This window comes from Myxocyprinus asiaticus, chromosome 48 (genome assembly GCF_019703515.2).
Source record: "Myxocyprinus asiaticus isolate MX2 ecotype Aquarium Trade chromosome 48, UBuf_Myxa_2, whole genome shotgun sequence".
NCBI classification, from domain to species: Eukaryota; Metazoa; Chordata; class Actinopteri; order Cypriniformes; family Catostomidae; genus Myxocyprinus; species Myxocyprinus asiaticus.
Window position 1 is genome coordinate 8,744,114 of NC_059391.1, and position 23,992 is coordinate 8,768,105.

Genomic DNA, 23,992 nt, shown 5'->3' on the forward strand with positions numbered 1-23,992 from the left:
CAAAATAATTGTTAGTTGCAGCCCTAGTTGTCGCACATTTATTATATTAATTACTTATATATATACATACATACTAGGGGGCATCAGAAAATTCCAGGGCTGAGAAAGAATGTTATAAGTAACATTGCTAACACTGTTCTACATTACAGAGTAACACTAAACCGTAATAATGAGCCTTTAAAATATAAATTTTACAAGCGCATGCACGGAGTGAGCCACAGCGCAAAAGCGGTAATGATTCTGAATGTGTCGGAAAAACCAGCAAGGAGACTTTATTAATTTATAGAGAGAAATGCACATTAGGGTTGTTCCGACAGACAGTAATCTCGGGGATCGTCGATGGTCAGAGTGATCACCAATAGCTGATGCCTTTGACAATGTCAAGATGATATTTGGCTCATTTTCCCATGAATGTATTAAATTATTATTATTATTATTATTATTATTAGGCTATTATTATTATCAAATTAATATTACAAATAATTTGCCTGTAGAGACACAGACACACACTTGAAGAAACACACTTTATTATATTATTAAGAACAGATGACAGAAAAGCCGTCTATGCGCATGTATGACACACTGTTTGTACGGAGGCGTGCAGTCTCGTGGAACACACATATGTAAAGGGTTCTCACTCATTCTTTGTTTCTGTCTTCTGATTTTATTTTTATTTATTTATTTATTTATTTTATTTTTTTGCAAGAACAGTATCGTCTATGAGTGCTGCAAATGACCTCAGACATCTCAGCTCAGGAGGTGTTTTGAGTTCAGTTTACTTTATTTCCACAGAGCAGTTAATTGTGACCACAACTCTGCAGCCTATACATCTGTGATTAAACATAAAACAAAAACACATTCACCTCGAACCATGATTTATATTTCAGTGATTATTATCATAATTATAGTTATTATTTTTACATTTATAATTGTTTTTATGTCTTCATTTGTGTAAGTAATTTTCCGCCTGCACGTTTAGATGATACTTGCCTGATGGTAGAGGTGGGTGATCTGACGATTTTATATCGTGATCGATCTTGAAGACGTCCACGATCTACTTTTCAAGCGAATCGTAGAGATCGCAATCTTTTATGTCCTCATAATAATGTTAAAACTAAAACAATGACTGCCTACTAAATGGTTGTGCTGATTGGCCATGTGTCTTTCATGCGTGGTGACGTATTAGAAAAAAAATTCAGCATGAACTAGCAGCATGGCGGATGAGGAGCTGGTGCCGAAAAAAGACTCAACATCAGTTGTGTGGCAGTGGTTTGGCTATGCACAGTCAGACATTTCTCAGAGAAAAGTTATCTGTGAACTTTGTCGGGTAACGGTCGGCTCTTCCGGAGGTAATATGACAAATCTTTTCAACCACCTGAAAAGGAAGCATCCGAAGGAACATGCCGAGAGTGTTTCACTCAGGTCGGTACAACCTCACTCATCTGTATCTCACGAGGTCCCGAAACATAAACAGTTATCACTGACCGACACATTAGAGCAGTCCAAAAAATACGACAAAAGCAGCAAACGATGGAAAGAGGTGACGGAGGCGGTCACATTCTACTTAGCTATGGTGCCATTCAAATCTGTGGAAAATGTGGGATTTAAAAGACTGATCCACACTTTAGACGCACGGTATGATTTGCCAAGTCGCAAATATTTTTCTAATACAGCCATTCCCCATATGTATAGTGAATGCCGACAGAGGATCGCTGCAGAAATAAAGCATGGAGAATTTTTTGCAACGACGAGTGACTTATGGTCCAGTCATAGAGCTGAGCCGTACCTGAGTCTAACCATCCATTCACAAGAGTGCATGACTTCAAACAAACTACTGCCCTGAAGACCACACTGGGGAGCTAATTGCTCACGACCTGAAGGATGCACTAGAATCTTGGAGCCTAAGTGAAGAACAAATGTCCTGCATGACAACAGACAGTGAAGGCCTTGCAGCTCAATAACTGGACTCGCCTGCCGTGGTTTGGCCACAGACTGCATCTAGCCATAGGTGAGTAACGCAAAATAGCCTTAGCTAAATGTAAAAATACTACTTAATAATATAAATATATGATCAAGATAAGATCAAATTTTTTTCTTTGTAATTTAAAATAACTCAAGTGGTCTTAAGTTACAACATGATATATTTTATATAACAAAATATTTATTAAATTGCTCAAAAGAGACAACAGTTCTGTTTATCTTTTGTTCTTGAGTTATGATGGTCTGAACTTGTTTTAATTGTCCATTTGTTTCCCCCTTTCACAGAAAAAAGTGCAAAGGATACACGGATTGAGCATGCCACATCACTAGGCAAAAAAAATTGTGAGCGCTTTCTCCTTCAGCTGGAAAAAGCAGAGAGATCTAATGAAGGCACAACTCAAGCTCAACCTGTCTTAGCGGAAGTCTCCAACATGATGGGGGTCCCGACTCAAGATGGTTGAAAGAGTCCTTGAACAGGAAGTTGCCATTTCACAGGTTTTGAAAGCTGATAAGAAAGCAAGACACCTTGCACTAACATGGCAGGATATTGTTGTTTTGGAGTCGGTGAAGAAGTCCCTCAGCCCACTCAAAGATTTCACAGATGCACTGTCAGGTGAGGACTATGTGAGTGTTTCTTACTTAAAACCTGTGTTGCATCTTCTGAAAATGAATATCTTGAGTGTGGATGCTGAGGACACTAACTTAACAAAGAAGATAAAGGAAACCATCACCCAGTACCTCAGTGAAAAGTACAGTGACCCGACAACAGATGACCTCCTGGACATGGCGTCTCATCTTGACCCAAGATTTAAGCTGCACTACGTGAATGAAGAAAAAAAAAAAGCACATCAAATCTCGAGCTATTACTGAGCTGGAAGTCCTTCTGTCGGCAACATCTCAACCAATAGTGTCTGTTGCGTCACAAAGCACAGAATCTGAGGGGCCAGCCAAAAAAAAGACCAAAACTCTAGGTAGCCTTCTCAAAGTACCCAGTACCTCAGCAGCCACAGGCCCAACTTCGGCACCTGCTTTGAAAGAGTTAATTGAAGCAGAACTGGCATCATACCTCTCAATACCTGAAGCTGACAGCGATTTGGATCCTTTGGAATGGTGGAAAACGCACCAGGCAAACTTTCCATGGGTTGCGCGCCTGGCAAAAAAGTATCTTTGTATCCCAGCGACCAGTGCACCATCAGAAAGACTATTTAGCACAGGTGGCAACATTGTCACTTGCCAAAGGGCTACTTTGAAACCCCATAAAGTGGATCAGTTGATTTCCCTTGCAAAAAATCTGTAATTCTGTCCAACCAGAATATCACAAAGAGGGGTCAACCTAATCTTCCATGTTTAGGAAATGTAACCAAAATTGCCTCAAAACGTTTAGTTGTGATAGCATAGTGAAGTTGTTTGTTCCTTTTTAAATTTATATTCAAAATGAAAGGTATTGATATCTAACATTTGATTCTACACCCTTTTCTACCTCATCATTCCTGTTAAGTCTTTGTTAAACTCTTTCAGTTTTATTATATTTCTGTTAATTTCAATAGCAGTGCTGTTAAAATGTAACTGTGAAACAGTCTGAATATTTTTTTTTACTGAGTTCTGAGCACTTGAAAAATCTGTTATTTTATATCATATTATCTATTGGCTGCTGATTGCCACTTGAAGTAACAATGTTTATTTTTCAGAATTTGAAACATGCACATCTTTGTGTTGTTTATATTTTATTACTGCAGTGTCTGAGTACTTTAAGATCTTGTGTTATTTAATGTTTAAAATAAAGTTAAACTCAGGCTATTTAATGACCATTTTGACAACTGATTCTTTAATTCAGTGTTGTGTTTTAAATTGTACAAATAGATAAATCCATAGACTTGTTCCAGTCTGGATATTCTCTATAGTACATCTCAAAATTGGGAAGATCGTGATTCAGATCGTGGATCGTGATTGTGTTATAAGATCGTGATATGATTTGTTTGGGAAGATCGCCCACCCCAACCTGATGGTAAATGGAAAGGTGGTTACTTATATATTATTTTTTTGATCACTACATTATTTAAATTGCTTTTTCATTTCACTTGGAGTGCAATTTGAATTGAGAAATGTATTTGATTTAAGTTTTTCGTTTTTTAAATAAATACATTTTATATGCAAAATCACTAAATCAAGGATATTCACCGATCCTTCAGCCCGGGTTTTCAGATGGAATTGGATATTGTGATTATTAACTCAGCAAAAAAAGAAATGTACTCTCACTTTCAACTGCTTTTATTTTCAGCAAACTTAACATAAATATTTGTATGAACATAAAAGTTTCAACAACTAAGACATAAACTGAACAAGTTTCACAGACATTTGACAAACAGAAATGGAATAATGTGTTCCTGAACAAAGGGGGTTCAAAAGTAACAGTAAGTATCTGGTGTGGCCACCAGCTGCATTAAGTACTGCAGTGCATCTCCTCCTCATGGACTGCACAAGATTTGCCAGTTCTTGCTGCGAGATGTTACCCCACTCTTCCACCAAGGCACTTGCAAGTTCCCGGACATTTCTGGGGGGAATGGCCCTAGCCTTAACCCTCTGATCCAACAGGTCCCAGACGTGCTCAATGGGATTGAGATCTGGGCTCTTTGCTGGCCATGGCAGAACACTGACATTCCTGTCTTGCAGGAAATCATGCATAGAACGAGCAGTATGGCTGGTGGCATTGTCATGCTGGAGGGTCATGTCAGGATGAGCCTGCAGGAAGGGTACCACATGAGGGAGGAGGATGTCTTCCCTGTAACGCACAGCATTGAGATTGCCTGCAATGACAATAAGCTCAGTCCGATGATGCTGTGACACACGGCCCCAGACCATGACGGACCCTTCAAATCGATCGCTCCGAAGTACAGGCCTCAGTGTAACGCTAATTCCTTCGATAATAAACGCATGTCCGACCATCACCCCTGGTGAGACAAAACCACGACTCATCAGTAAAGAGCACTTTTTGCCAGTCCTGTCTGGTCCAGTGAAGGTGGGTTTGGGCCCATAGGCGACATTGTTGCAGGTGATGTCTGGTAAGGACCTGCCTTACAACAGGCCTACAAGCCCTCAGTCCAGCCTCTCCCAGCCTATTGCGGACAGTCTGAGCACTGATGGAGGGATTGTGTGTTCCTGGTGTAACTCGGGCAGTTGTTGTTGCCATCCTGTACCTGTCCCGCAGGTGTGATATTCTGATGTCCGATCCTGTGCAGGTGTTGTTACACGTGGTCTGCCACTGCGAGGACGATCAGCTGTCCTTCCTGTCTCCCTGTAGCGCTGTCTTAGGCGTCTCACAGTACGGACATTGCAATTTATTGCTCTGGCCACATCTGCAGTCCTCATGCCTCCATGCAGCATGCCTAAGGCACATTCACGCAGATGAGCAGGGACCCTGGGCATCTTTCTTTTGGTGTTTTTCAGAGTCCATAGAAAGTTCTCTTTAGTGTCCTAAGTTTTTATATCTGTGACCTTAATTGCCTACCGTCTGTAAACTGTTAGTGTCTTAATGACCATTCCACAGGTGCATGTTCATTAATTGTTTATTAAGCATGGAAAACATTGTTTAAACACTTTGCAATAAAGATCTGTAAAGTTATGATTTTTACAAAATTATCTTTAAAATACAGTGTCCTGAAAAAGGAACGTTTATATATATATATATATATATATATGTATACACACACACACACACACACACACACACACACACACACACAGTGGCATGCAAAAGTTTGGGCACCCCTGATCAAAATTTCTGTTGCTGTGATGGCCTGATTTCCAAAAGGCTTAAAGTTAAAGATGACACATTTCTTTAATATTTTAAGCAATTTTACTTTTTTATATTTATCTATAACAGTTTCAAAATAACAAAAAAGGAAAAGGTTCCGAAGCAAAGGTTTGGGCACCCTGCATGGTCAGTACTTAGTAACAACCCCTGGCAAGTATCACAGCTTGTAAAATCTTTTTGTAGCCAGCCAAGTTTCTTTCAGTTTTTGTTTGGGGGATTTTCACCCATTCTTCCTTGCAAAAGGCTTCTAGTTCTGTGAGATTCTTGGGCCGTCTTGCATGCACTGCTCTTTTGAAGTCTATCCACAGATTTTCTATGATATTTAGGTCGGGGGACTGTGAGGTCCATGGCAAAACCTTCAGCTTGCGCCTCTTGAGGTAGTCCATTGTGGATTTTGAGGTGTGTTTAGGATCAATATCCTGTTGTAGATTAATCCTCTTTTCGTCATCAGCTTTTTTTTTACAGATGGTGTGATGTTTACTTCCAGAATTTGCTGGTATTGAATTTAATCCATTCTTTCCCTCTACCAGTGAAATGTTCCCTTGTGCCACTGGCATCAACACAAGCCCAAAGCCTGATCGATCCACCCCCATGCTTAACAGTTGGAGAGGTGTTCTTTTCATGAAATTCTGCACCCTTTTTTCTCCAAATATACCTTTACGCATTGCGGCCAAAAAGTTATATTTTAATTTAATCAGTCTGCAGGATCCAAAATGCATCAGGCTTGTTTAGATGTTCATTTGCAAACTTCTGACGCTGAAATTTGTGGTGAGGATGCAGGAAAGGTTTTCTTCTCATGACTGTTCCATGAAGGTCATATTTGTGCAGGTGTCGCTGCACAGTAGAACAGTGCACCATTACTCCAGAGTCGTTCTTGAGGTGTTTTGCAGTCAAACAGGGGTTTTGATTTGCCTTTCTAGCAATCCTACGAGGAGTTCTCTCTGAAAGTGTTCTTGGTCTTCCAGACCTCAACTTGAACTCCACCGTTACTGTTAACTGCCATTTCTTAAATTACGAACTGAGGAAACGGCTACCTGAAAACGCTTTGCTATCTACTTATAGCCTTCTCCTGCTTTGTGGGCATCAATTATTTTAATTTTCAGAGTGCTAGGCAGCTGCCAATGGCTGCTGATTGTTGGGACAAGATTTGAGGAGTCAGAGTATGTATAAAGCTTTGAAATTTGAACACCTGGCCTTTCCAAATGATGATTGTGAACAAGCCATAGCCCTAACAAGCTAATTAAGGTAAAAGACCTTGGTAAAATTTATCTGAGCGCTCAAATCTCTTGGGGTGCCCAAACTTTTGCATGGTGCTCCTTTCCTTTTTTTTCACTCTAAAATTGTACAAAATAAAAATAATACACTAATATTGCTTAATGTTGAAAAGAATGTTTCATCTTTAACTTTATGCCTTTTGGAGATCAGTTCATCTTCTACTCACTTAACTATTCACAGCAACAGAAATTTTGACCAGGGGTGCCCAAACTTTTGCATGCCACTGTACAGTGCCTTGCAAAAGTATTCAGACCCCTGACCAATTATCTCATATTACTGAATTAGAAATGGTGCAATTAAATTTCATTCTGTTTGATGTTTTATTTTAAAACACGAACTCAAAATCAATTATGTTGGGATATATATATATATATATATATATTCAAAAAAACTGAAATATTACTTTACCATTGGCATCCACCTTTGAATCATTAAAGTCACAATCACATTTTCTGGATAAAAACCCATTGTTGAAGGATCATTGGTTAGGCTGTGAATCTGAAGGAAAATGAAGACAAAAGAGCATTCCACAGAAATTAGAGATAAAGTAATAAAAATGCATAGATTAGGGAAAGGGTACAAAATAATATCCAAATGTTTGGATATCACAGTGAGCACAGTTGGATCAATAATCAGGAAGTGGAAGCTGTACCACATCACCCAGGCACTGCCAAGAAAAGCCTGTCCCTCAAAACTCAGCATTCTAACAAAAATGAGACTTGTGAGAGAAGCCACAGAGATGCCAACAATCACTTTGAAGAAGCTACAGAGTTCAGTGGCTGGGAGTGGAGTAATGGTGCACCAGTCAACCATATCAAGAGCACTGCATAATGCTGGCCTGTATGTGAGGGTGGCAAGAAAGAAGCCATTACTCAGTGACTCAGTGGGAGAAGGTTTTGTGGTCAGATGAGACCAAGATAGAGCTTTTTGGCCAAAACTCAAAGCGCTATGTGTGGCGCAAACCTAACACTTCCTATGCCTCAAGACACACCATCCCTACATTGAAGTATGGTGGTGGCAGCATCATGCTGTGTAGATGCTTCTCATCAGCAGGGACTGGGCATCTTGTTAGAATTGAAGGAAGAATGGATGGAGCAAAATATAGGGAAATACTGCAAGAGAACCTGCTTCAGTCTGCTAAAAAACTGAAGCTTGGGAGGAAATTCACCTTTCAGCATGACCATGATCCCAAGCACAAAGCCAAAGCAACATTGGAGTGGCTCAAGAACAAAAAGGTAAATGTCCTACAGTGGTCCAGTCAAAGTCCTAATCTCAATCCTATTGAGAATCTGTGGGACTATTTGAAAATTGCAGTCCACAAGTGTCACCCAACAAACCTGAACAACCTGGAGCAAACCTGCCAAGAAGAATGGGCCAAAATCACTTCGTCACTGTGTGCAAAGCTGGTACATATATACCCCCAAAAGACTTAAAGCAGTTATTGCAGCAAAAGGTGGCTCGACCAAATATTAATGTGTGGGGTTGAATACGTATGCAAGCAAGATATTTAAGTTTTTTATTTTTCATAAAAATATTTCCCAACAAAAAAAACAATGCCACCTTACAATAAATGATTTTGAGTTTCAGTGTTTTAAAATTAAATATCAATCAGAATGAAATTTCAGTGTACCATTTGTAATTTGGTAATATGAGAGAATTGGTCAGGGGTCTGAATACTTTGCAAGACACTGTGTGTGTGTATGTATATATATATATATATATATATATATATATATATATATATATATATATATATATATACAGGTGCATCTCAATAAATTAGAATGTCGTGGAAAAGTGCATTTATTTCAGTAATTGAACTCAAATTGTGAAACTTGTGTATTAAATAAATTCAGTGCACACAGACTGAAGTAGTTTAAGTCTTTGGTTCTTTTAATTGTGATGATTTTGGCTCACATTTAACAAAAACCCACCAATTCACTATCTCAAAAAATTAGAATACATCATAAGACCAATTAAAAAAACATTTTTAGTGAATTGTTAGCCTTCTGGAAAGTATGTTCATTTACTGTATATGTACTCAATACTTGGTAGGGGCTCCTTTTGCTTTAATTACTGCCTCAATTCGGCATGGCATGGAGGTGATCAGTTTGTGGCACTGCTGAGGTGGTATGGAAGCCCAGGTTTCTTTGACAGTGGCCTTCAGCTCATCTGCCTTTTTTGGTCTCTTGTTTCTCATTTTCCTCTTGACAATACCCCATAGATTTTCTATGGGGTTCAGGTCTGGTGAGTTTGCTGGCCAGTCAAGCACACCAACACCATGGTCATTTAACCAACTTTTGGTGCTTTTGGCAGTGTGGGCAGGTGCCAAATCCTGCTGGAAAATGAAATCAGCATCTTTAAAAAGCTGGTCAGCAGAAGGAAGCATGAAGTGCTCTAAAATTTCTTGGTAAACGGGTGCAGTGACTTTGGTTTTCAAAAAACACAATGGACCAACACCAGCAGATGACATTGCACCCCAAATCATCACAGACTGTGGAAACTTAACACTGGACTTCAAGCAACTTGGGCTATGAGCTTCTCCACCCTTCCTCCAGACTCTAGGACCTTGGTTTCCAAATGAAATACAAAACTTGCTCTCATCTGAAAAGAGGACTTTGGAACACTGGGCAACATTCCAGTTCTTCTTCTCCTTAGCCCAGGTAACGCCTCTGACGTTGTCTGTGGTTCAGGAGTGGCTTAACAAGAGGAATACGACAACTGTAGCCCAATTCCTTGACATGTCTGTGTGTGGTGGCTCTTGATGCCTTGACCCCAGCCTCAGTCCATTCCTTGTGAAGTTCACCCAAATTCTTGAATCGATTTTGCTGGACAATCATAAGGCTGCGGTTCTCTTGATTGGTTGTGCATCTTTTTCTTCAACACTTTTTCCTTCCACTCAACTTTCTGTTAACATGCTTGGATACAGCACTCTGTGAACAGCCAGCTTCTTTGGCAATGAATGTTTGTGGCTTACCCTGCTTGTGAAGAGTGTCAATGATTGTCTTCTGGACAACTGTCAGATCAGCAGTCTTCCCCATGATTTTGTAGCCAAGTGAACCAAACTGAGAGACCATTTTGAAGGCTCAGGAAACCTTTGCAGGTGTTTTGAGTTGATTAGCTGATTGGCATGTCAAAATATTCTAATTTTTTGAGATAGTGAATTGGTGGGTTTTTGTTAAATGTGAGCCAAAATCATCACAATTAAAAGAACCAAAGACTTAAACTACTTCAGTCTGTGTGCACTGAATTTATTTAATACACGAGTTTCACAATTTGAGTTGAATTACTGAAATAAATGCACTTTTCCACGACATTCTAATTTATTGAGATGCACCTGTATATATATATATATATATCGTGAAGGAGGGAACAAAACAAATTTATTCACACACATGATGTATTTTCCCAGACAACGAAATACCTGACTGGTAGAGAATGCACAGATGAAGAAGTTTCTTTGCCAGAGAGACGTTGCCCTTCACAACTGTTGTAAAGCCATCTTTCAAGAAGTTGGACAACACTGCACTTAATTGTTTTCCAGTTTCATTTGAATTTTTAGTTTAAATAAAAATTAAAGTTCAAAGTTTGAAATCACAGTGTCTTGCTTTATTGTATAGGCTTAACCTTAACCCTGCTTAACAAAAATTACCCCATAGTACCACTTAGCGTCCAACCAGCTGTAATACCGGTGTTCGTCGGTTTCCTGTGGAGTTTTTTTTTTTCTGCGACCAACCGACCAATCAAAACTTGGTCGATCAAGACTCTTCTTATCGACTAACATTTGGTCGACTATTAGGGGGCAGCCCTAAATTACATACAGTCATGTCTCAAATGTGAAATTTGAAACCGTATTAAATTGCATACTTTTTAAAAAAAAAAAACACTCTGCGGCTTCAAAATTCACGTTTAAGGTATGACTGTGTGTAATTTATGTTGTAGAACAAAACGTCAAAGTATCTTCAAGTAAAGTTTATATAAGATCTTACTTTACTCATAAACCCCAAACTCCCATTATAAAAACACATAGGAAAATCCAGAGGGGGAACCCATGGCAAATTAGACTTCTGGGTTCGCTTACAAATTGAGGTCAAGGCTGAACAGTTTGCAACTTCCGTACGTCTATTTGTCTAACAATTCAATGGCTCAGTTTTGCAGATAAGCCGGTTTCAGTGCAGTGCACTGCGAGAGTTTTTTTTCTCTGAAACCCTTATCAAACCCAGCTCCACCTGTCTAGATCTGCTGCATGGGGATTGTTTGTAATTCAGCAGTGTTAGCAGATCTAGTCTGCCAAGATCAATACTCTATCAGTTAGGGCTATCACAATTATGAAATTTGGTTGACGATTAATTGTCAAACAAATAATTACGAATATAACGATTAGTTGTCTGTTTTAGGGATTTCAAGATTATGACAATTGTCATACAAATTGTCATACTTAAGGTCCTATGTGTGCTTCATAACTCAAATTTATTTCTAAAGCACTTTCAAAACTACTACGTGGACCAAAGTGCTATACAATGAAGTAATCTTAAAAACAGTAGAAAATATAAACAAATATTACAATACAACACCAGACAACGATTTACAAAACAATTTCAAATGCCAGAGAGAACAAATAAGTCTTAAGCGCCCTTTGGAAGGCACTTAATGTGGGGGAAGTCTTTATAGTCAGAGGTAGCTCATTCCAGAGCCTTGGAGCTGCCACCAAAAATGCCCGGTCCCCTTTACATATAAGACGAGATCAAGGAACAGTGAGGCATAGCTGATCATTGAAGCAAAGCAACATCTGAGATTGGTGCAGACTGGTTAAATCTGAAATATACCCTGGTGCTAAGCCATACAAAGCTTTAAATACAGATAACAGCACTTTATAATGGATTCTGTATTGTATTGGTAACCAATGTAATGAGGCCAGCACAGGTGTAATATGATCTCTTTTCTTGGCACCTGTTAGAAGTCTTGTAGCTGAATTTTGCACAAGCTGCAGGAGAAATAGAACTGAGGACTGGCGGAGGACTGACTCACCCAAATACAATGCATTATAATAGTCCATGCGAGATGATATAAAGGCATGCAAAACTTTCTCGAAGTCCTCGAAAGTGAGGATAAATTTAAATTTGGATATAGATCTGAGATGGAAAAAGCTGTTTTTAACAACAGCATTTATTTATCGATCAAATTTCAGCTCGGAATCAAAAATGACACCCAGGTTTTTCACACCAGGAAGTTTTCTACCTGGCAGAAACCCAAGGCTGTCATTAAAATCATCCCTTTTTGACCAAAGGAGAATAAACTCAGTCTTATCCTCATTTAGTTGGAGAAAGTTTTAGCCAACCAGCACTTAACATCAGCCAGGCATTCATACAGAGACCTAATGGAAATTTGGTCACCGTGTTTCAATGGCAAGAAGATTTGGGAATCATCAGCATACAGATGATAACAGATGCTATGCTTATCAAAAATCCTTCCCAAAGAAAGCATATAGAGAGAGAATTAGTCAGGTCCCAGAATTGAGCCCTGTGGAACCCCACAGGTAATGGGGGCAAGAGGTGAAGAACAATTCCCAATCCTAACCGAGAATGTTCTGTCCTTTATAAGGAGAGCCGTTCCAAGGCTAAACCCTGAATGCCAACATAGTCTCTGAGACGATCGATGAGGATTCCATGATCGATAGTGTCGAAGGCTGCACTAAGGTCTAATAACATAAGGGCAACACAATTTCCAGAATCAGCACCAAGTAAGATGTAATTAGAAACCCTCAGAAGAGCAGACTCTGTACTGTGACCGGCTCTAAAATCCAACTGAAATCTATCAAGAATATTATTCTTCTCTAAAATTGCATTTAACTGTACACACACTACTTTCTCCAAGATCTTTGAAATGATAGGCAATTTTGAAATGGTCCGAAAATTATCAAGGCTGGCTTTTTTGAGAAGGGGCTGGATAACCGCCTGCTTAAAGCTGGCTGGGACAATGCCAGTGGTCAAACTACTATTTATAATTGATAAAACACTTGGACCAATGGCATCCACCACCTCTTTAAATAAACGAGAAGAGACCACATCACAGGGCGAACTGGTAGGCTTCATATGTGCAATTATATCTTTAAGTTGTAAGAGACACAGGCTCAAAACTGGTCAATTGATCTGAATATACAAAAGGACCAATTGGATCATTTACCACAGGTAGAATACAAGATCTTATTCCAGCAATCTTATTTTTAAAAACTTGTCACGTGTCAACAGAAGGAGTAGGTGATGGAAGAGCAACAGGGTAGAGCACTGTATTCACAGTATTGAACAAAACAATAGGATTATGACAATTCTGTGAAATAATCTTAGAGAAATAATTAGATCTAGCTGTTTTAACCGCTCTTTGGTACATACTTAAGCAGTCTTTCAGAATCTCATAAGAGACTTGAAACTTATCTTTGAGCCATTCAAAAATGCTATAGGATAGAATAAATAGGTCTGTGTTGTAGCCTACAATAAACCAAATCACACTGAATTAACGTGTTAAATTGACCACAAATTATTTGTATAGCGCTTTTCACAATTCATAAAGAAGCTTTCTCACTCCAAAGCAGCTTTACAAAGAATGGTGTCTTGCAAACCTCCCAGTGAGCAAGCTAAAGGCAACAGAGGCAAGTGATATACCGATATATCGGCCAGGCTGATTAATCGGATGATTTGTTTGCCATTTTAAGATTACCTGTATGGGCAATGGCCATTGACTTTGCCTGATTAACTGAAGTGGCCATTTCACTTGGTGTCAGTTCCAAATATTTTATAGACTTTTCAATGGATAATAATTGTTTTTTTGGGGGTTTTTTTACTTTCTTGTTTTGAAATATTTGTAGGTAAATTTAGTAAATATTCTCTAAAAAGAAATTTTTGCAGCCTCCTCTTATTTGTGACTTTGCAATTGTATTATATACATCTGCATTATAGTGGCCATCGGCCTGCTCTCTCTGCGTTATCTGCAATAGGCCATGAAAAAAAACATAATGGTTGACCACCACAAAACTCCTTAAGGAAAAACTTTTTGGTATTGGTATTAACCAATGTAAGAAAAAAAAGATTGCTCATTTTTGGTATGTTCCAATGTGAAGCATAACAAAATTGTTTATTTTTGCTTAAAAATTGCACTAAGAATTGTGCCACAGGTCTTATGTAAAAAACCTCAAAGAAAAATGGCAGGATACCAGAGCAATTATATTTGAAGGCATGTGATTATTTGTTCAGCTTTGCGGGTGACCTCAGAAGATTTAGTTTCGTGAGAACATTTAAAGACAGCTCTGCAAAAACGTTCTTTGGTTAACCTTCACTTGGACAGTGAGGACACATGGTCACAATACATTATCATGATAAACACTTTTAATCAGTCTTGACAAAGCTGTTTTAGCAAGGCAGACAATAAATGAAGATTTCATAGCATTAGCCTTTATTTATTAAGATTATGTCGGCATTTCTCAGTAACAAGTCAACTCGTAGTGGCCCACATTTTTATTCCTGTTAGTTTCATCTAGCCATCAACTCCCCAGACTACCAGACGAGACTGCAGTAAATAAATTATGCAAGCTTTGACCTGTTTTCACTGGTCACCTTGTAGCAGACTTAGTATATCTCAAAGAAGCGTTCTCTCAAAACAGTGAAAGAATTGCAAGTGATTTTCAATAAGATTTTACAAGCTTTAAAACTGTTTTGTGTTGCTCTGTCTGTTTGGTATGACATCAGGTCTTTAGCTTCTCAAGAGGATGGTGGTTTGCAGACAGAAAGCATCAGGATTATTTCATTTTTTCATTACCACAAAAAAACAAGGTGTTTACTAATAATTCGGCAACCAAAGAGCATCCAGCACAATAATTTAATAAGAAGTCTGAAAGGGAAATTTTAAAGGGAAACTTGGATTGCCATTTATAGTGTTTTAAGAAGAACAGGTTGTTAAACAGTGAAAAGTGACCATGTTTCTTAGCAGAGCAGTTGTCCAGTGAACTGAATGCTCTTTTGTATGTTCTGAACTACACCTGTCAACAGTGAATATAAACCAACAGACCTCAACAGTTTTTAACACATGGTGACTAGCATCAACTTCAACAGTCTTGTTTTGTCTGTTTTTATTCTACCCCCAACGGTATGGCCACAAATCAGTTTTAAAGGCATTTAATTTTTTAGCTTATTCAAATCCCCAACTTTTCAAGAATTTAGTTTGTTTAATTGAGTAGTCATTTAGGAATTTGTCACATTTGGCTTGATTGTTTTGTCCGAACTCCGAAGCCAAGTTTGATTCCACCCTTCACCCCTGCAGGTCTGTTTTCACACTGTATTTTTTCGTTATTAGTGCATGTCGTTCAAGAATCAGAGAGTGGGGTCATCTGGCTGAAACCACAGATGGAGCTGCGTATAAAGTTAGCAATGATAAGAGAAGCCATGTTCCTTTATGATTGGACCAAATGATGTGAAAATTGACATATACCATAGCCTTCATTCATGCTATTCCAATTGAATATGTTTGCACAGTGCTCCAGTTTTTACTTCAGCAAATTTTGTGACAGTGAATTGGTGAGAAATCAAAGCCTGTCATTCAGTCTGTCACCTCTCTTCCATTCTTAATCATTGAGTGGGACAGACCTCCAAAAAAGGGGTAGGTGTGATACCCCCAACCTAAATCGAGTTGGGACTGCCCCTTTAGTTGACGCTTTTTAAGACGTGACTTACAGTACACCTATTACTGGGACAATCAATCTGAGGTTTAATGGCTTGCAATGGCACAATGATGATAGTTCATAAATCACGAGTGGTGATGGCGTAGTGGGCTAAAGCACATAACTAGTATCAGAAGGTTGCTGGTTAGATCCCCACAGCCACCACCATTGTGTCCTTGAGCAAGGCACTTAACTCCAGGTTGCTCCGGGGGAATTGTCCCTGTAATAAGTGCACTGTAAGTCGCTTTGGATAAAAGCGTCTGCCAAATGCATAAATGTAAAATGTAAATGTAAATCACCCCTAATGGGGGTTTAACCTAGAACCTCTCAGAATGTTTCCTTTCAATTTCCAGACCACATCAGTGACTATGTTTATATGATCACCAGAAAGTGGCTTATTGCGAGGTGGTGGCATTCCTGTTGACATTAACATCAGAGGCGTACTCTTAACACCCTTATACATGCGGCTTGGTCAGTAAGCAGCTTTCTCCACAGCAACTAATTTCCCAGCGACTTTTGTGTAAATGACAAACATGGCATCCGAGGACGACTTCGCTATTTCATTCCCTGTTGCTTTGCTGTATTACCAGATATGTATTACCAACTGCTTTCTTAAGTGCATGTAAACGTGGTCGATGACTACTATGGCAACCACGAAGAATCAAAATTTCACTTGCGGACTTGTTTGTTCCTGCATGGTTTGGTACACTGCCAAAATGTATGTGTTTGTGTATAAGTCTGACCAGAGGACCAAGGCATTATCCTGCACAGCATAATGTTAAGTGTTATGGGTTTACTTGTATGACTTCAGTCCTAGTGCTCTTGCATGTGGAGTTTTTCTAGGGTTTTTCCCAAGTCAAGGATGTTTGTATGAAAAAATGGTGCCTGAAGAATTGGCTGACTTGACAGCACATGGCTGTGTTTGACTTGAAATGATTGTGTTGTCTCACCTCATAGGCTAAATGCCTGAAGCAAATGAGAAAAAATCAAGCAGAATGGAAGTGGATCAATGTCATAATATTGATGGATTGTAGATAACACAGATTATTTTCATATGTTTTAGCTGAAGGAGATTGACTTGATAGAGATTTTGAAATACTTTATATTCTGCAACCTATAAGAAAGGCAATTAGTTCATTTTGCTCAATGTCCCCTTTTTTGGTTATTTTTCAGATTTTGAGATGAAGAAGGACATTGATACACTTATAGCTGAAGAACGGGCTGAGATCATCGCAAAATATGAGAAGGCAAGTCACATAAATTGACCTTTTTCACACTTCTGGGTTTTGGAACGCAGAAGTAAAGGATTGCAGGGTACACCTCGATAGCGGTGAATGGGAGACCATGGCAAATAAAGTTTTTGTTTATCCATTTGCTCCATGAAAAGAAAAACGGCACTATTACATTCCCACAACTTTTCAAATGAATAAAAAAAATAGAGAGCGGAGGATAAGGACAGTCAGAAGAGAGAAGATGGCAAATTTTCGGTCACCCACTCAGCAGCTGTGTTAGAAACCTCATCGCAGCTTTGGTTACGGTTTTTTTTGTTTTGTTTTTTAAACTAATTCCAGGGTAATATAATCAAAATCATAATCGTATAAATTTGCATTAAATAATAAAAAAATTGCAAATATAAATAAGCTTGTTAGATTTACGCCGCTAAAGGCGGAAACGCTTCATCACAGGTCTGTGAAAAGGGTCCATTGTCCTGCACTTTGTGTACCATCTATCTTTCTACTGCTAGCAAGTTATTGTGACCTAAATTTTGGACTTTGAGCAGTTCAATAAATGCCCAGATAAGGGCAAACTGGATCATGTAAAGTTTGATAACCCATGACCCTTAGCTACAGTGGACAACAGTGTTCATTAACTTTTATCATTATACTGCTTTCGGGTATACTTTTTTCTAATTATAACTGGTGAATAGTGGAATTCTGACATCAAATAGTTTGCTGTTATGACTGCTACACTGTATAGTTGACCATTGTGCCAGGCATTGGTTTCCTATCTAGCTGTGCTAGTTTTATATCACTTGTACAACTCTGTGTTTGCTTTTTTCTCACATAATAATTTTAAATCAGTATTTCATATCTATTTATTTGGTAAGTAGCCATGTAATAAGTGATATCTGCTTTACTTTGTGGTCTTGATCACCCTTGCAGAGTTCGAACCTACAGCCTTCTGGTTACCAGCCTATATATTTAACCAGTTGGCCACAGGCCACATCAACCCAAAATGCTTCGAATTGCTTCAAATGGAGAGATAGCATTATGGAGGAGTAGTAAGCATTTTGGCAGAACACAGTTGTGTTGTATGTCATTAGGGTATGAAATTAACACTCGCCAAATAAACTTTTTGCGTGTTAGTGGGTAATTTTGCTAATTTCCAAACCTGCACATTTGAAAAGAAATTGCATAAAGAATGCTTGATGAAACACACTTGATTATATTTTGAAGAACAAAAGCCATTGATGCACGTGTGTGATTTGCAGAGTTATTTTATATATTTAGATTAGAAAAATAAAAGTGCCTGTTAAAATTGTACATTCATTGTAGCTGGTGGGGGGAAAAAAGTTAATTTTGTACCCTGTATGTCATGCTTATAATTCATTGAGACATTGAGAACATTTAAATGCACAACAATACACTGATAACTACCAAAATCAGCTTATAAAAAACGCAAGAAAACAGTGTTAACGTGATTTGAAATCATTAGGGCTTTCTTTGTTTTCACCATCAAAACATAAACAGGTGTGTGCAAAACACATTGGATAAGCTGGTTAGAATTAGAGGTCGACTGATAGTGAATTTTGCCGATATAGATAACTAAGGTGGTGCAAAAGCCAGATAACCCATTAATTGGCCGATAGTTTTTTTTTAAAATCAATCTATATAATAATTACAAATATTCTTTCCTTACTATGAAGGGCAGAGACATTGAGGCTGCAAAATGAATCAAATCCCAAAAGCAGTTTATTGTGCAACCAAAATCCCAAAAATAACCTGAAAAAATTGAGATTTGGTGAATAACACATTGGCACGAATTGGCTCCGTTACAATGCTCTATATGTGAGTATTTACCAAATGAAGCTTTTTATAGCCTATAGATTCACCAGATTAAGAGTTTTATACAGTATGTAGATATTTCACCAGATGAGGTTTATTGATAAGGAATTAAAAAAAATTAGGGGACAAATGAAAATAAAATATCGGCAATTATCTGCATATATTTTTTTCTGATAAGTGATAGTTCCAAAAAGCAACTATTGAAACCGATTAATTGGTTAAACCGATATATCGGTCTACCTCTTGTTAGAAAACTGGTAACGGTGTTTAAAGTAGGGATGTACAAATAGCAATAACCAATTATTCACAGCTCATTGTGGCCGATACGATAACGATATATATATATATATATATATATATATATATATATATATATATATATATATATATATATATATATATATATATATATATACACACACCGATCAGCCACAACATTTAAACCACCTGCCTAATATTGTGTAGGTCCCCCTCATGCCGCCAAAACAGCTCTGTCCCATCGAGGCATGGAATCACAAGACCTCTGAAGGTGTCCTGTGGTATCTGGCACCAAGACGTTAGCAGCAGATCCTTTAAGTCCTGTAAGTTGCGAGGTGGGTCTCCATGGATTGGAATTGTTGGTCCAGCACATCCCATAGATCAGGGGTACTCAATTAAAGTTCCAAGAAGGTCTCTACATTTCCTTCTCAGCAAAGGTCCGGATAATAATATGTAGCTTTCATGGTGTCAGTAGTTATATGGCTAGGAAATTATGTTTAAATAGTTTTTATAACTTGCCACATTGGCAGCAATAGTACTTGAGGACATTGGGGGCCCAGAGACAGCCAGAGTAGTGGGGTCTGAGAGATCTTTTCTATCAAAAGATTAAACTATTTAATCAAGGCTTCGTGATTCGATGGCACTTGGATATGAATATTAAAAGAAAAGACCAACAGTTCGTTTTGAATCTGAATGACAGCAGTACAGTTTTTGTGTTTAAATATTTATATATATGTATGGGACACAGGAGGCCTTTTGACAGATAAAAACACTGTAAAAATGGTCTGAATGGACCATTTTTATATTTTCCTTAAAGTGAGAATATATTAACAATTTACATAACAGTGAAGCATTAAAATACTGTTTGCATAATAAGTATAAATAGGCTTTCCTTGCCATCCATGATATCATCTAATTTTCACAAAATTAGAACAAAATTCTGTTTATTATGAAAGGCTCGTAACATGCTGATTAATAAAGTTAAATTTAGATGAGGGAAAAACATTATAGTCTAAAGGCGCCATGTTAACATTTTTGATGTTAATGTTTTTGATGTTAAAATAACCACACCTGCAACTCGTACTTACAATAAATTAGGCTTTATGTGGCGCCTCATGTCTATAGCGGCGAGAGAGGCAACACGTGCGGAGCGGGAATAAAGCGTGTAGCGCTGAACGCGCTTTATTCCCGCTCTGTGCTCGTATACACGTATGCTTACACAATCATTTAGCCAGGTGTCGGATAACTAGCACAAAGATTTAGAGCTCGGTCCGGATCTGGACCGGAGTCCGCCTATTGAGTACCCCTGCCATAGATGCTCAATCGGATTGAGATCTGGGGAAGTTGGACGCCAAGTCAACACCTTGAACTCTGTCATGTTTCTCAAACCATTTCTGAACAATTTTTGCAGTGTGGCAGGGCGCATTATCCTGCTGAAAGTTTTATCGTTGCCATAAAGGGGTGTACGTGGTCTGCAACAATCTGTAGGTAGGTGGTACGTGTCAAAGTAACATCCACATGAATGCCAGGACCCAAAGTTTCCCAGCAGAACTTTGCCTCTGCTGGCCTGCCTTCTTCCCATGGTGCATCCTGCTGCCATCTGTTCCTCAGGTAAATGACGCAAATGCACCCGGCCATCCACATGATCTAAAAGAAAACGTGATTCGTCAGACCAGGCCACCTTTTTCCATTGCTCCATGGTCCAGTTCTGACGCTCACGTGCCCATTGTAGGCGCTTTCAGCGGTGGACAGGGGTCAACATGGGCACTCTGACCGGTCTGCGGCTACGCAGCCCCATACGCAGCAAGCTGTGATGCACTGTTTGTTCTGCCACCTTTCTGTCACTGCCAGCATTCATTTTTTGAGCAATTTGTGCTACAGTAGCTCTTCTGTGGGATCGGACCAGACAGGCTAGCCTTCGCTCCCCACGCACATCAGTGAGCCTTGGGCGCCCATGACCCGTTGCCGGTTCACCGGTTGTCCTTCCTTGAACCACTTTTGGTAGGTACTAACCACTGCATACCGGGAACACCCCACAATACCTGCCGTTTTGAAGATGCTCTGACCCAGTCGTCTACCCATCACAATTTGGCCCTTGTCAAAGTTGCTCAGATCCTTAAAGTTGCCTTAGATTCCTGAGCGGTATGATGGCTGCATGGTCCCATGGTGTTTATACTTGCGTACTATTGGTTGTACAGATGAACGTGGTACCATCAGGCATTTGGAAATTGCTCCCAAGGATGAACCAGACTTATGGAGGTCCATCAGAATTGGGAAAAAATGTGATCTCAGTGATTTGGACCGTGTCATGATTGTTGGAGCCAGATGGGCGTGTTTGAGTATTTCTGTAACTGCAGATCTCCTGGGATTTACACGCGCAACAGTCTCTAGAATTTACTCCGAATGGTGCCAAAAACATCCAGTGAGCGGCAGTTCTGCGGACAGAAATGTCTTGTTGATGAGAGAGGTCAACAGAGAATGGCCAGACTGGTTCGAACTGGCAAAGTCTACGGTAACTCGGGATAACCGCGCCGTACAATTGTGGTGAGAAGAATATCATCTCAGAATGCTCTTCTGAGATGCGGGTTTGGCGCTGTTTTGGCAGTACAAGGGGGACCTACACAATATTAGGCAGGTGTTTTTAATGTTGTGGATGATCAGTGTGTCTGTCCGTCTGTCCATCCATGCCTGCCTCCCTCCCTCCCTCAAATTATGAGCTTCTAACAGATGTAATAATACATTAAACCAAAATGAGGAGATAAATTAACAGTATGTAATGAACATTAAACAACAACAAAACCCTAATCTCTGTATAGATGGTGCAGTATTTATGTTAGCAGCCAGACTGCGAGTGCAGCGGTGGTTTGTGTGTGTGTTATATGTCTGTGCTGTGTGTGTGCACATAATCTACAATCGTGCTGATCGTTTTTAGCTTAAACCATAAAAGAAAACTGTTTAACACGTTTACATGACCTTACAGGTTGTTGGCATATTAAGCATTAGCATTTGAACACAAGTGCATGTAAACATTCTTATTGACTTCAGTTGGGATGGAAATTATCAGTGTACTTCAAGTACCTATACATTGGTTTGTTTGAGCCAAAAGAAGTTAGTTGTTCAGGATGAATAGATATATCTATCAGTCATTGTGCTGATACAAATCATCTCTCTGTTTGCCTTTTGCCCCAGTTGCTCAGTTTTTTAATTTCGGCTGGTTACAGGGCAGGCAGGAGGGTGTGCATATTAACTCTTGGGAGGATGTCGACTACAGCATCTGCAGGGTTACGGACCGCTTCGGTTTCCTGCAGTAAGTCATGCATCGCTCTCTCTTGTACTTGAACTCCTTCAGGGCAGTTTTACCGCACAGTCTTTAGGACTACCATAGCAAGGTGATGACCTCTTCTCAGTTTAGGAAGTTGGCTTGCACTCAACAGTGTTGTCAAAGCATTGAAGAATATACATTTTTATGTTTGTTTTGGGAAGTAGCTACAGCATTAAGAGATTGTGCTTTTCCACACGTCTTAAATATTATTTGAAAGAAACTTCTTATTTGTGTTATAGATGTTCAAATCTAACTTTTAAAATTTATTTTCAGTGAAGAGGAACTGCCGACACCAACCGCAGTGGAGGAGAAGGTAACATTAGGATATCAGCTTTCTTTGCACATGCTATCAAATAACGCTGTCAAATCTTTTATCGTTAGTTAAACCTTAAAATACCAGTGCTTGCAAGGTATTAAATGAAAAGTGTTAAAGTTTTAGGCGATAAGACTACAGATTGTGTGTGTTCTTCCTTCAGTACAAGCTCTTGGAGATCAAAAGAGAGCAGAAATGGCTTAAAATGTTGAAAAAGTTTGAAAAGTACCACAACAGTGAAAAGGTAACCTAATCTATGTCCATCAAACAGATTCCACACATCCAGGAATGTATAAACCCAAAAATAAATCCTGTTGTCCATTTGTTTCCTCGTCCCGTGTGCGTTGTGCAGTTGATGAAGCGGGTGTACAAGGGGATTCCCATGAAGCTGCGCGGGGAAACCTGGGCTCTGCTGCTCGACGTGGACAAGTTGAAGCAGGCCAACTTCAGGAAGTACGAGGTAGGAGCACCAGCGGGGTCATCTGTTTGAGAGGTGTTTGGGTTCCAGCAGGAACCTTTGAATGAACAGTGACTGTTTGATATTCATTGATTCAACTGCTCATTTGTTTGGGTATTGGTTTGTCCTGTGTGATTGTTTGGGATTTAATTAGCCAGACATGTTTTGTCTCTGATCTGTCCTTTTAGACTTAATGTTTTATTTCATAACAAAGGTTTTTTCTTATTTGGAAGCAGTTACTAGCATGTTTGATACAGCCTAACAATCCTTAGCAAAAGTACCATGGTAGTACCTTGCATTGTAGACAGTAGCATGATGGAAATACCATGGTATACTTTGAAGTACCTTTCATCACCATTTTAATTCCATGGTAAAGCTTTACGATAAGGTTAACACCATTGTTAACATTTACTAACAGTGCACAATTATTCTACAGCGTTTATTAATCTTGGTTTATTCATTTCTACCAGGGATGCACCAATCAATTGGCCACCGATTTAGATTGGCTGATCTTCATCTTAAGTCTGTAAACGGCCAATCGTGCCTAGATTTAGGGTAAAATTTCTTAATTGTAGCATGAAAAAAACCATACATACACTGCTCCCCTAATAAATGAGCGCTTGCTCAGCCCACATAGCAATTCTTTTTATGTATTTTTTTTTTTACATTTTTTTTATGATTAACATTTTTATTAAAACACAGAAAAACAAAACATAAATACACAAAATCAACTTTTAACACCCACTACCTCCCCCCCTCCTCCTCAACCCCACCCCGAACTTCAACAAACACCCCTGTGGTGTT

At 39.0% G+C, this 23,992-nt stretch overlaps 1 protein-coding gene across 2 annotated transcripts in view; it reads left to right on the plus strand.

The window, feature by feature from the left end:
• LOC127437840 (USP6 N-terminal-like protein) overlaps positions 1-23,992 on the plus strand; it is a 56,229-nt gene that overhangs the window by 13,741 nt on the left and 18,496 nt on the right. Inside the window, exons 2-6 of one of the 2 annotated variants that reach the window (XM_051693056.1) lie at positions 16,947-17,020; positions 22,318-22,403; positions 22,692-22,731; positions 22,895-22,975; positions 23,084-23,191. In XM_051693056.1, the coding sequence (XP_051549016.1) occupies positions 16,955-17,020; positions 22,318-22,403; positions 22,692-22,731; positions 22,895-22,975; positions 23,084-23,191 (381 nt within the window). In that variant the 5' untranslated portion in view covers positions 16,947-16,954. The remainder of the gene's footprint in view (positions 1-16,946; positions 17,021-22,317; positions 22,404-22,691; positions 22,732-22,894; positions 22,976-23,083; positions 23,192-23,992) is intronic. The other variant, XM_051693057.1, reaches the window with a different exon arrangement.